The sequence below is a fragment of the Rhincodon typus genome, chromosome 25, assembly GCF_021869965.1.
Source record: "Rhincodon typus isolate 14 chromosome 25, sRhiTyp1.1, whole genome shotgun sequence".
Taxonomy (NCBI): domain Eukaryota; kingdom Metazoa; phylum Chordata; class Chondrichthyes; order Orectolobiformes; family Rhincodontidae; genus Rhincodon; species Rhincodon typus.
The window spans coordinates 14,684,591-14,696,900 of NC_063356.1; the positions used below are offsets into that span (position 1 = coordinate 14,684,591).

Below are 12,310 nucleotides of genomic sequence, written 5' to 3' on the forward strand. Positions count from 1 at the left end.
TCATCCAGCCCTGCACCTTGCTGTCTCGGATTCTCCAGCATCTGCAGTTCCTACTATCTCTGACATCAGAAGTCATCCACTCTTTATAAAGAAGATCTGTTAATTTTACATGTAGCTAGAAGTTTCAGGAGCCACAAGGTAAAATGATTCAGTTGACTACAGTCATTTGTGATTTTTAAAAAAATTTAATTGGAAGCAATGCCCTTTGAGGGTGTAGCGTCCTTGTAGATGAATTCATAAATATAACGTTTCAATCCATGCTCTGTCATTTCAATGAAATGGGAATGGAGAATGTTATTGAACTTAAATTGTTTATCTGCTTTTGAAACTTTCATTCCTGCCTTTGTTGCATTCAGATTTGATTACTCCATTGCTCATCCACCTGACATAAACTTGTACTCATCCAAAGATTTGCTGTCCATTTTGTAACTCACAACAAGTTCTGTTCACCCATTACCCTGTGCTTGCTGGATTGCATTGACTTCTGGCCTGACAGCACCCTGATTATATAATTTTTATCCTTGCACTCAAATTCAACCGTAATGTCATCCTTTCCTATCTCTGTACCGTACTCAAGTGCAGGATATGAATTCAGTCTTGGCCACACCAAAGTTGTCAACTCAGCAAATCAACTAATCTTTATATTTGGTATTTTATCCTATGTATTCTTATCATGCATAACCTTAATGGCCAATGAAAAGCCCAGTGTGAGTTGAAAATATCTGTTTGAAGTTCAGAGCTGTTAATTTGTTGTTATTTGCATCATGATAATCTTATTTCGAACAGTATTTCATAAATCAACAAGGCTGTATTTGTTACCAGTGATGGAATGCTTTGACATGGTAATATAAGAACATGAAAAATGAACTATGTTATACTTTTGCTAAAATAAGGGACAGAAGTACTTCAAGAAAATGCAATAATGTCATAATTTCTCAATAAGTCAGTGAATTAACTGGTCAGTACAACCGAGCTGTAATGTCAAGATTAATTCAACAGTTGTCAATGATCCTTTAATTCACTGAGCACGTTACAATAACAGCTTGAGTAAGAAAGCCAAACATGTGTCCATGCATTGTTTCAATGCACTGAGGTGCAACCCAAAAACCATCTTAGCAACTTGAGCTAAAATAAAGCTGTGAACCTTTATAATTTCACACATCCTTTGATCACAATTCTAACACTTATTGTTTTTCCTTTATTAAAACAGTGGCCTTGCTGGCATGCCTGCAACTGGGTAAGTCTTTGTTCATTAAAGGGTTTTCACGATTTAATGTGGTGAGTCCACACTCCTAATTTCCATTTCACCCTACTCACAGGGTCTGCCTACAGACTGGCCTGTTACTTCGCAAACTGGGCCCAGTACAGACCGGGAATAGCAAAGTATACCCCAGATGATGTGGACCCTTGCATGTGCACTCACCTGATCTATGCTTTTGCTGTTATAAACAACAATAAAATTGTTACCTTTGAATGGAATGATGTGACTCTCTACAAATCATTTAATGCGCTGAAAACCAGGTATGGTACACCAGTAACGAACTCCTGAAATATAACTTTTGTTTTGATGACTGCATAATACTTAGCCTCCTACACAAGATGTATAGATCTACAATAACATTAATTTAAGTTCAAAGTCTGATTTCAAATCTATGAGGATCAGCAATCTATATCATTCTGAGAGGTCCCTCAGTATTGATTATGTTTGATAATGGGAGATGTATTCAGTGATCTTTGCTCTAAGCCACAGCATCACAGCTTCACAAAACAACTCAATGAAAAAACGAAGTAACAGTTACAGAGTGCAAAAAACAAAATGTGCTTTATCATTGACTCTGTTCATAATACACCCTTATTTAATTTCAATTGAACTGAGGTGCTGCACATTAATTAGATTCAGTATCAAGGAGTAACTCCTAAGATTAATATTGTGATATTTTAAAGTAATTTCAGTAATTCATCTAACAGTGTTTTATTCCCTTCATTACTTTTTCTAATTCAACTATCTGTTTATTCGCAACAGGAATGTAAACCTTAAAACTCTTCTCTCTGTTGGAGGCTGGAACTTTGGAACTCAAAAGTAAGATGAACTCATTGTTAGTTTAAGGAAACATTTGCTTTCAGATTCTACATGAAATTAAATGAGAGTACTGTTGCTTTGCTTCCTAACTTATGCTGACATGAGTCACCATATAAGGTCTGTTTTACCATTGCTTCATAACAAGCTCTGTTATCAATAATGATTTTTCATTAACTTTCTTCAATAGATTTAGTGCTATGGTTTCCACAGCTGCAAATCGGCAAACGTTCATAAAATCAGCTATCAGCTTCCTGCGTAAGTATGGGTTTGATGGTTTGGACATAGACTGGGAGTATCCTGGGTCAAGAGGAAGCCCAGCACAAGACAAGCATCTCTTCACGGTCTTAACACAGGTAAGAACCTAACTGGCAAGTTACACTGCTTATACAATATCAAAAGGCAAACAATATCCACAGATTAATTTGGTCATCATTTGTATAAAATCTCTACATCAAGTGAATAAATGAAAATGTATTTACTTCATAAATCCTGAGAAAACCTGCAAAAAGTCTTCACATTAAAGTCACACAATCTCGTGTGGATTAAAAATACAGGAGCAGGATAAACTGTTGAGTTATTAACCGAGATCATCAGATTCTGCTATTTCATTGAAATCATTTTAAATTCAGTTTCTTTTTATCTTTTAACTCATTTTTCAACAAGATCCTTTTTGGAGGGACAATCAAATTTACCTCAATTTCTCTTCTCTTGAAGCACTTGAAGACAGCTTGGGCTATAAATTCCTTCCAATCCCTCAATTGCATAGCTAGATTCATGTACCAACCTAAAGAGCACACGTTACCCTGGTATAGAACCATGGTGGAACACCATTAACCACATCATCATCACATGGACACTTATCAGTAATCAGCACGGGATTTTGAGCAGGCATAGGAACTCGAGTTGATTTTTCTTATCGGTAGCAGATCATTGTGATAAAAGTATTTGCTTTGCAGTAACTTTTGTTAATCTGACCACTGCTAAAGCCTTTCTAAGGCTTGAAAGCTCCAAAACCTCTACGTTAGACATGTTACTGTACCAAGCGTGGCCATGGATACAAATTTTCAAAACAAAGGAACATAGTGCTTCTTTGATCATCTTCTCAAGCCTTGCCTTGTGCAAAATAAGTCAGTTACTGATTAAATTCCAAAACATTTGAATTTTAGGAACTGCTAGCAGCTTTTGAAGCAGAAGGGAAAAGTACTGGGAGACCACGACTGTTACTTTCAGCTGCGGTGGCAGCTGGAAGACCTACGATTGAAACTGCCTATGAGATTCCTCAGCTGGGACAGTGAGTATGGTGTCAGTCTTACAGGGTAAATGTAACCTCACCGTAGGGGAGAGTGGCTCTCACAAAATCATACAGCAACACATAAATACCATAATTTGTGGGATTTCTTTGCTGTGACTTCTAAGGTTCTTGAGATTATTTATTTCCTACAGCGCAGTTTAAGCTAAATAATTTATTCGCTTCAATCTTGCATCTTCCTCATTTAAAACAAAAATGTACAATCTTATCTTGCAGCCATTTCCCCAATTAAAACAAGTTCTTTTATGTATAAAGATCTGAAATCTCACCACCATTTTCTCAAGGGCAATTAAGGATGGGTCATAGGTGCTGGTCTTACCACCAAAGCTTACAGTCCAAGAATTAATTTTAGACAATCTGTATAACTATTCTTCATTAAACTTTTGCTAACCTTTGCTAGGACCGCCAACCATCTTGCCTTGCACCTAAATTGGCATTACTTTTATCTGCTCAATATCATTATTGCTTGCTTTGACATACACTGAAGTTCCTACAGATGTGTTCCGGCAATAATTTTTACCTTAGTCTTCAGATTGACCAGATATTTTGATCAATAATTACCCTTTTATTTTTCTTCTTGATCCTTACCAGTGGAAACGTTTCCTAATTTGCATCCTGTTATCTATCCCTGAATGTCTGACCCTACACTTATTCAAACTCAAATTGTTATGTCACAACTCAGGTAATATATACAATTCATTATGTTTTTCAAATGTGAGGAGAATTTGTACACTAGGTCCCTATTTTCTGATGGAACATCAAACCTTAGTGTAATTTTCACTGATCTACCCCTGAAGCTATTGTGGAAAATTGAGAGGTAATATCAAGTCCACAGTAAAGAATAGATATTGCTGTTTTATAGTAGTTTGTTCCATTGGGTTCAACACTTGGATGAAAATCTCTACCTGATCTCAATGCATTCAGAAAATATTATTGACATAGGAAAATTTGCAAACTATTTTCTTTCATTCACAAGCACTGCATTTGAGTCAGAAAGATAGCCCATAAATTATGTACTACGGGTATCTATGTCAAAATATTTTATTATTTTATTGCTAAGTAATTGAGGCGATATGCAAAACCAATACTTCAGGATTTTAACATGGTTGCAAAGAGTAATAAACAAGCAGAAATGTAAATTGAGTTTCAGATGACAGGAATCATGGAATCCCTACTGTGCAGAAAGAGGCTATTCGGTCCATCATGTCTGCACTACCTCTCTACAGAGCATCCCATCTAGATTCAGCACCCCTCTGCCCAACCTTATTTGCCATGGCTAACCCACACATCTTTGGACAGCGAGTGGAAATCACAGCAGTTGGCAGAAATGGGGAGAATGTGCAAACTCCACACAGACAGTCACCTGAGGCTAGAATTGAACCCAGATCCCTGGCTGTGTGAGGCAGCAGTGCTAACCACTGTGCTGCCTTTGGAGGAAGAGAGGATCTTGAATAAGGTTAAGAATAAATATATATATTGTCTGTAAGCTGTCAAAGTTACTAACTGGTCTTCCTTCTTACAGAACCCTAGACTTTTTCAATGTGATGACGTATGATTTCTATGGACCTTGGAATAGCTTCACTGGAGAAAATAGTCCTCTTTATGCTCTCCCTTCTGCTCAAGGCGGTAATAAATACTTCAATATGGTTTGTATTCATGAATGTCACTTATTTCAGTTTTGCAATTGGATGAAGTGCTCGTAGTCTTCCTTAGCTAATCATTAATGTTACCAATTTCTTAACAGGCCTATACCATTAACTACTGGAAGGATAATGGAGCTCCCGCAGAGAAACTGAATGTTGGTTTCGCAGCTTATGGTCACTCATTCAGACTGAGTACATCGAGCACTGCTGTCGGTGCCCCAGCCAGTGGTGCTGGACCAGCTGGGCATTATACACAACAATCCGGTTTTCTGGCTTACTTTGAGGTACTTACATTGTGCAAGTGTGCCAAATATCCCAACACTTCGAAAATCTTGTATTTTGCCATAAGAATACATTAGCTTAGTTGTCATTCATTCTATAAGACATTTGGATAGGAACATGAAAAGGAAAGATTGAGAAAGATATGGGGCAAATGCAGGCAATTGGGACTAGTTTATTTCGGGAAACTTGGTCAGCGTGGATGAATTGCACTGAGGGCCTGTTTTCGTGCTGTATAATTCTATGACTCTTATGTAACAACTTGATAGATGAGAGGACGTCAAGCAATTTAGATGAATAGAAATTGAAATTTTTCTCTTTACACAAGCAAAACATTGCAGATGCCATAAGTCTCAAATAAAAGTAGAAATTACTGGAAATACTCAACAGTGTCTGTGAAGAGAAAAATATAGTGTTAACATTTCTGGTCAGAATCCTGGGGGAGGTTAGATTGTGACAAGTACTTCCATTATTTTAATTCCTCAGTGGATAAGGACAAAGACCTGGACTCAAAGCTACTACCATGACCATTTCTCATAGAATCCCTACAGTGTGGATTCAACCCATCGACTCCACACCAACCCTCTGAAGAGCATCCCACCCAGACTCAGCCCTGCCCATCTCTGTAACCCTGCATTTACCATAGCCAATCCGCCTAACCTGTACATCTTTGGACAGTGGATGGAAACTGGAGCACCTGGAGGAAACCCATGCAGACACGGGGAGATTGTGCAAACTCTACACAGACAGTCACCCAAGGCTGGAATCAAACCTTGGTCTCTGGTGCTGTGAGGCAACAGTGCTAACCACTGAACCACCATGCCAATTGTTTTGACACTTTCTCCATTTGAAGGCTACTAGCTTCAGCTTGGTATCACCTCTTAAAGATGTAATCAGTGGTGGCATGGTGGCACAGTGATATAGTGGTTAACACTGCTGCTTCGCAGCAACTGGAACCTGGGTCCAATTCCAGCCTTTGGTGACTTTCTGGGTGGAGTTTGCACTTTCTGCCAGGTGCTCCAGTTTCCGCCAACCGTCCAAAGATGTGCACGTTAGGTGGATTGGCCATGTTAGATTTCCCATAGTGTCCAGGGACCTGCAGGCTATATGGATAAATAAAGGGAGTGGGTGGGGCTGGGCCTGGGCAGGATACACTTTGGAGGATTGATATGGACTAAATTGGCCCCTTTGCACATTGCAGGGATTCTATAATTCAAAGTTTGGGGACAAGCAATGTAAATGGTTGAGCAAATTTCAATAAAAATTTGGATTACATTTAAATAGTTAATGGGTACGTTTGACTTTGGGTGATACTATGAAATCAGACAGGTTCATTGAGATGCCGATTATATACGTCCATGCTAAACGTAGGAGAGATATATCACAGGTGCCTGAAACAATATCCCCATTTTACAAGACCACCCAAAGTCAATTAAAAATCAGATTCAAAGACAAGTTTCTTGTGTACTGAAAAAGAAAAAAAATCCAGAAGAGGTGAGTAATCCCAACAGAAAACAATTGATTTAAGTAGATCTTAACTGCACTTAAGATACTACAGGCCAATAATAATTTCCTAGTACAAATGTTGCAGTCTAATGTCTTATTCTTTTGACAGATCTGCCTCTTCTTAAAGGCTGCCACAGAAAAATGGGATTCTTCACAGATGGTTCCTTATGCCTATAAAGGAAATGAATGGGTTGGATATGATGACCCACAAAGTTATGAAGACAAGGTCTGCTATGCAAATAGCTGTATGCTTTAGCACTGACATCCCAAATGCTCATGGTCAGAGACATAGAAACATAGAAGTATAGAAAATAGGAGCAGGAGTAGGCCATTCGACCTTATGATCCTGCATCGCCATCCACTATGATTGTGGTTATCATCTAACTCAATAGCCTGTTCCTGCTTTTCCTCCATTCCTTTGATCCTTTTAGCTCCAAGTGCTGTGTCCACTTCTTACTTGAAATCATGCAACATTTTCACCTGGACTGCTTTCTGTGTAACCAATCGACAGGCTCATCACTCTCTAAGTGAAGATATTTTTCCCTCATCTCCAACCTAAGTGGTTTGCCCTGATCCTAAGACTGTGGCCTGTATTTCTGGACTACCTTGCCATTGGGAACATCGTTCTCATCTATGCTGTCTAGTGCTGTTAGAATTTTATAGATTTCTATGAGGTACCCCCTTATTCTGAACTCCAGTGAACATAATCCTAACCAATTCAACCTCTCCTCATATGTCAGTCCACCCATCCTAGGAATCAGTCTGGTAACATTTTGCTGCATTTCCTCTGTAGCAAGAAGACCCTTCCTCAGATAAAGAAACCAGAACTGCATACAATATTACTAGACCTAGCCACCAGATCCACCTATCAAGAACTAAAATGCACTCATAGTTTTCTGACCATTAATCTTAATCATGAGCACCTGTAACAAGTGCATTTGGTAAATGAGCTATTCATTTTCCTTAATTTACCAGACATGTTAAGGCATGACATTTACCATGCTGGTCCATTTTAGTTCTGCTTCATTCATTCACATGACAATATTGTAAGAAGTACATGACTCATTTTTCAACTCACCTGTTTGTGCCCAAACTATAATTTCAGACAGAGCCAGGTTATGAAGAACTGACTCACGTTACAAATGCAGTTATATTATTGATAATTGAAGCTTTAATATTCTCAAATGGAGTTCATTCCATATTCTCCATGGACTCACGTGAAAAATCTGCATGTGTGTTGAAATGGAGCTTTGTGCACTTCTATAACAGTATTTCAGGTAATTACATTATATTAACCAGCACTGAATGGCTCCAGAATATGCATAAGCCCTCTGTCTCAATTACACTCCAAGATCTCTCTTCCCTTGTTTCATTATGATCTCACAGCACCTTTTTACAAGATTTTGAAAAAAAAAACAAGAGGTAGCTGGTTAATACCCAAACAAAATGACTGTATCTTCATTCATAATGTATAAGAATGTGTGTGGTTTGTCTTCATGATTTGAAATGCTCTAAATGTTATGAGCACACATGTAAAGTGAAAGCTTCAGACTAACAATGGCAACTTTCCCCCCTGACGTGTTCCAGATCAAATGGCTGAAGGAAAACAAAATTGGGGGAGCAATGGTATGGACTCTTTCGCTGGACGACTTCAGTGGCACTTTCTGCCACCAGGGACATTATCCTCTCATCAGTAAATTACACAATGGTCTTGGAATCAATCCAGGTAATTCTTTGTTGTGACAATACCTTGCACCAGCTACTTTTTGCTGCTTACGACAGAGTTAGTATTAAGAGGCATTCACTTACCTAAATAAGATTGAAAATCATCTTTTCAATGTGTTTTGCTTCCGATTATCCAGGTAGAAGAACATTAATGTGGATAGCTTACCTTATCATTTAACCAAAAGTAACGGAACAGTAGAGAGCCAAACATTACAGCGTTAAATTGCACAGTATGATAGAAATAATTTGCTTGCCAGCATGTTGTTATGAAATTTTATTGCCCACATTTAAAAAAAAAAATTTAATGGAATGCAAGCATCACAGGCAAAGTCAACATTTGTTGCCTTACTCTACTTGCCTTTGACATAGTGGGTTGAGCCACCCTCTGCAATTTCTGCACACTATCTATTGTTGGTAAAGTGGTGTTTGGAATGAAGTTTCAGATTCCTGACCTTTAGAATCCCTGCAGTGTGGAAACAGCCACTCAGACTATCGAGTCCATATTAAGTCTTTGAAGACCATCCCGCCCAAACCCTATCCTATCCCTGTAACCCTGCACATTTCATGGCTAACCTGCACATTATGGGCAATTTAGTATGGCCAATTCACGTAGCCTGCACATCTTTGGACTGTGGGAGGAAACCAGCGCAACTGGTAGACATGAGGAGAATGCGAACTCTACTCTGGCAGTCACCCAAGGATGTACTCAAACCCAGGTTCCTGGCACTGGAAGGCAGCAGTGATAACCATTGAGCTACTGTGCCACCCACTTTGCTCTCTTGACATTCACTTTGCTAGGCAGATTTCCTCTTCTTTATGTTTGTGGTGATGTCTGGAGTCTGTAAAAGGCTATGCATGCTTTGACAATTCCTGCATATTCCTGTGATTAAGATTGGTAGCTCGAAAGAGTGAGCTTGCAAACAGACAACCAATTAAATCACTGAACACACGGCATGTAACTGATTGCCAATGACAGGAAAAGGACTGCAATTTCTTTCAAAGTGTTTTTTAAAGGAAGAAGGAACACTTATTAATTCCATTGAACATAATGCAGAACTCAGCCAACTTGAACTCCACCTTTTCTGGTCTAGGTGTGTGGTGAAGATTGATTTCCTGCCCTCTCACAATTGATGAGTGGCAGTGGGATGTTTCTCAATGCCCATCACTCATTGGCAGCAGTCTAACAATGATGGTTTCTAGCATGTTGCCCACACACAACTCCTGATCTTACACCCACTTCAGGTGGAATTGAAGTTCACTCCATTTACATCTTTAAGTATGTCCATTCATGCCAATTTTTTTTTATTAAACTATGAATTAATGAAACGAACGCAGAATATACTGGAGAAACGCAGCAGGTCTGGCAGCATCTGGGAAGAGAGAAACAGAGTTAATGTTTTGAGTCTGGTATGACTCTTCTTCACTGTTCTGAAGTAAACTCGAAACGGCAACTCTGTTTCTCTCTTCCTAGATGTTGCCAGAGCTGCTGAGTTTCTCCAGCATTCTCTGTGCTTGTTTCACATTTCCAGAATCTGCAGTATTTTGCCTTTATGTGAATTGAATGAAATTTCTTTCTTTCCAGAATGTGCGGCTTCCCCTCTTCCTAGCACTGCTGTTCCTCCTCATCCCAACACTAATGCTCCTTCTGGGGGTAACTCAAAATTTTGCTCTGGCAAATCCAATGGTTTTTATCCTGACAACAAAAATAAGAACATCTATTATGAATGCGTTAATGGAGTGACCTACGTGAATAACTGTGCAACTGGATTAGTCTTCGATCCCTCCTGTGATTGCTGCAACTGGCCTTGAAATAAAGCAGGTACATGCGCTGAGCTTATACAACTAACAGCGCTGCTACATGTGATGTATATATGCTACATATCGGCAAGGTTTACTTGTAAATTCAGATGTTGTCAAATGTCTCAGCAATGTAAGGGTTTCTAGACCAAGAAAGGGGCTAAGGTCCAATCAATTTGCATTCCTCATCCTGGTTGTCATGTAAAATGCTCACAGAATAGAAGGAAACCTGTTGATTCTGTGTCCGTTTGTAATTTAGCTCACTTCATTCCTCACGTTTTCTGCTTCCTCCTGCAGCGTTTTCTCATCCTTCGGGCACCCACTTCCTTTTGGCAAGCTGCAATTGAAAATGGCTCTGTTGCCCTTTCAGACTGTGCATTCCAAATTGTAATCACATACTTTGTGTGGAAGGTGTTCCTCATACTGTGTTTGTTCCTTCTGTCACTCACTTCAAATCTGAGTCCTTGAATCAGCTCCCAAAAGTCCGAAAAGCAAAAAGAAATGTATAGCACCTTCCATGGTCTCAGCAAATGCTAAAGCATTTTACAGCTAATTAAGTACTTTTGAAGTGTGACGACAGTTTTTAGGAAGAAAATGAAGTAGTAAAATAGAGCACAGTAAATTCAGCTTAAACAGAAATATGTTAATGATCAGATAATCCACTTTTATTTTAAATGATGTTGGCTGAATAATAATATTGGCCAAAACACATGGAGGCAAAGTTGGACCATGAGAGGCACTGCCCATGAGAGAAAAATGAGGCCTTAGTTTTTTGCGTTGTCTGAAAAATTGCACCTCAGACTGTGATGGATTCTCTCAGCACTGCACTAGAGTGTCACTATAGATTTTGCATTCCAATTCATGTTAACTCGCAACCTAGGAGTCAAAAGCATTGCCAACTGAGGCGAGCATAGTGTAGATTATATTCTAAGTTTTTGACAAGATTTATAGCTCAGGTTGTGGATGAGGTTGTAGACTTGCTCACCAAGCCAGTATGTTTGATGTCACCCTGCTAGGTAACATCGTCAGTGCGCCTCCAGTGAAGCATTGGTGTTCTGTCCCGCTTGTTCACTCCCCACACCTCCCCAAAGTAACAGGGTAGTCCACAAACCAACAACCACCCTACAACAGCTGCTGATGAACGTAAAGGATCCCATACCCGCAACAAGTAAAACCAATCTAATATATAAAATACCATGTGAGAAACATCACATAGGCCAAACTGGAAGAAAACTGACAATAAGGATACACAAACACCAACTAGCCACCAAGAGACATGATCAATTCTCACTGGTCTAAATACACACAGACAAAGAAGGACAAAAATTCAACTGGGACAACACATCCATAATAGCACAATCCAAACAGAGACATGCCTGGAAATTCCTGGAGGCCTGACATTCCAACCGGAACTCCATCAACAAACACATTGAACCGGATAAGATAATCAAACCACTGAGAAACAAAACCAGAAGTGATGTCAACCACCCCAGCAAACCGAGGCATATAAATAACAACTGGGACAGAACACCAACGCTTCAGCGGAGGCACACTGACGATGTTACCTAGCAGGATGACGAAATGCCTGCAACCAAACACACTGGCTCGGCGAGGAAGTCTACAACCTTAGATTATATTCCCTTGATAGTGACTTAATTTTAGATATTTTCTAATGTAGTTATACACCTCTGGAGCAAGTGGGACTTGAATCTGGGCCTCTTCATTCAGAAGTGAGGACACTAGCTCAAGATCCACTCTGGGACTTAATTTTAAAGATTTACTATTAAACACTAACAGTTGTTTTAATTTTTCCAGCCTGAATAGGTTCGCAGCAATGGATGTCTAACTGACCTGCAGTTTGATCAATGAAAATATCACCTCTTGGAGCAAATTTACAACAAACATCAACAAAGAATTTTGTTATGTTAACATAATAATTGAAAAAGATAAATAAAATAACTTGCAAATCTA

General features: G+C 39.1%; 1 protein-coding gene across 1 annotated transcript; it reads left to right on the forward strand.

Annotated features, from left to right (window-relative positions):
• Window positions 1-542: 542 nt before the first annotated feature.
• LOC109935451 (acidic mammalian chitinase-like) lies at window positions 543-12,310 on the forward strand. Its single transcript, XM_020534085.2, has 12 exons — window positions 543-648; window positions 1,211-1,237; window positions 1,320-1,521; window positions 2,024-2,080; window positions 2,268-2,433; window positions 3,247-3,371; window positions 4,912-5,035; window positions 5,134-5,316; window positions 6,927-7,043; window positions 8,405-8,543; window positions 10,125-10,361; window positions 12,155-12,310. The coding sequence occupies exons 1-11, from the start codon at window positions 543-545 to the stop codon at window positions 10,349-10,351; spliced, it is 1,473 nt and encodes a 490-aa protein (XP_020389674.2). The 3' UTR covers window positions 10,352-10,361; window positions 12,155-12,310.

Bases quoted from the DNA above. Each gene is read 5' to 3' on its own strand.
- LOC109935451 (XM_020534085.2), top strand. From the start codon at position 543: ATGTCATCCTTTCCTATCTCTGTACCGTACTCAAGTGCAGGATATGAA. The intron at 2,434-3,246 runs GTAAGAACCTAA...TTTGAATTTTAG, and splicing joins TCTTCACGGTCTTAACACAG to GAACTGCTAGCAGCTTTTGA. The intron at 7,044-8,404 runs GTCTGCTATGCA...GACGTGTTCCAG, and splicing joins CACAAAGTTATGAAGACAAG to ATCAAATGGCTGAAGGAAAA.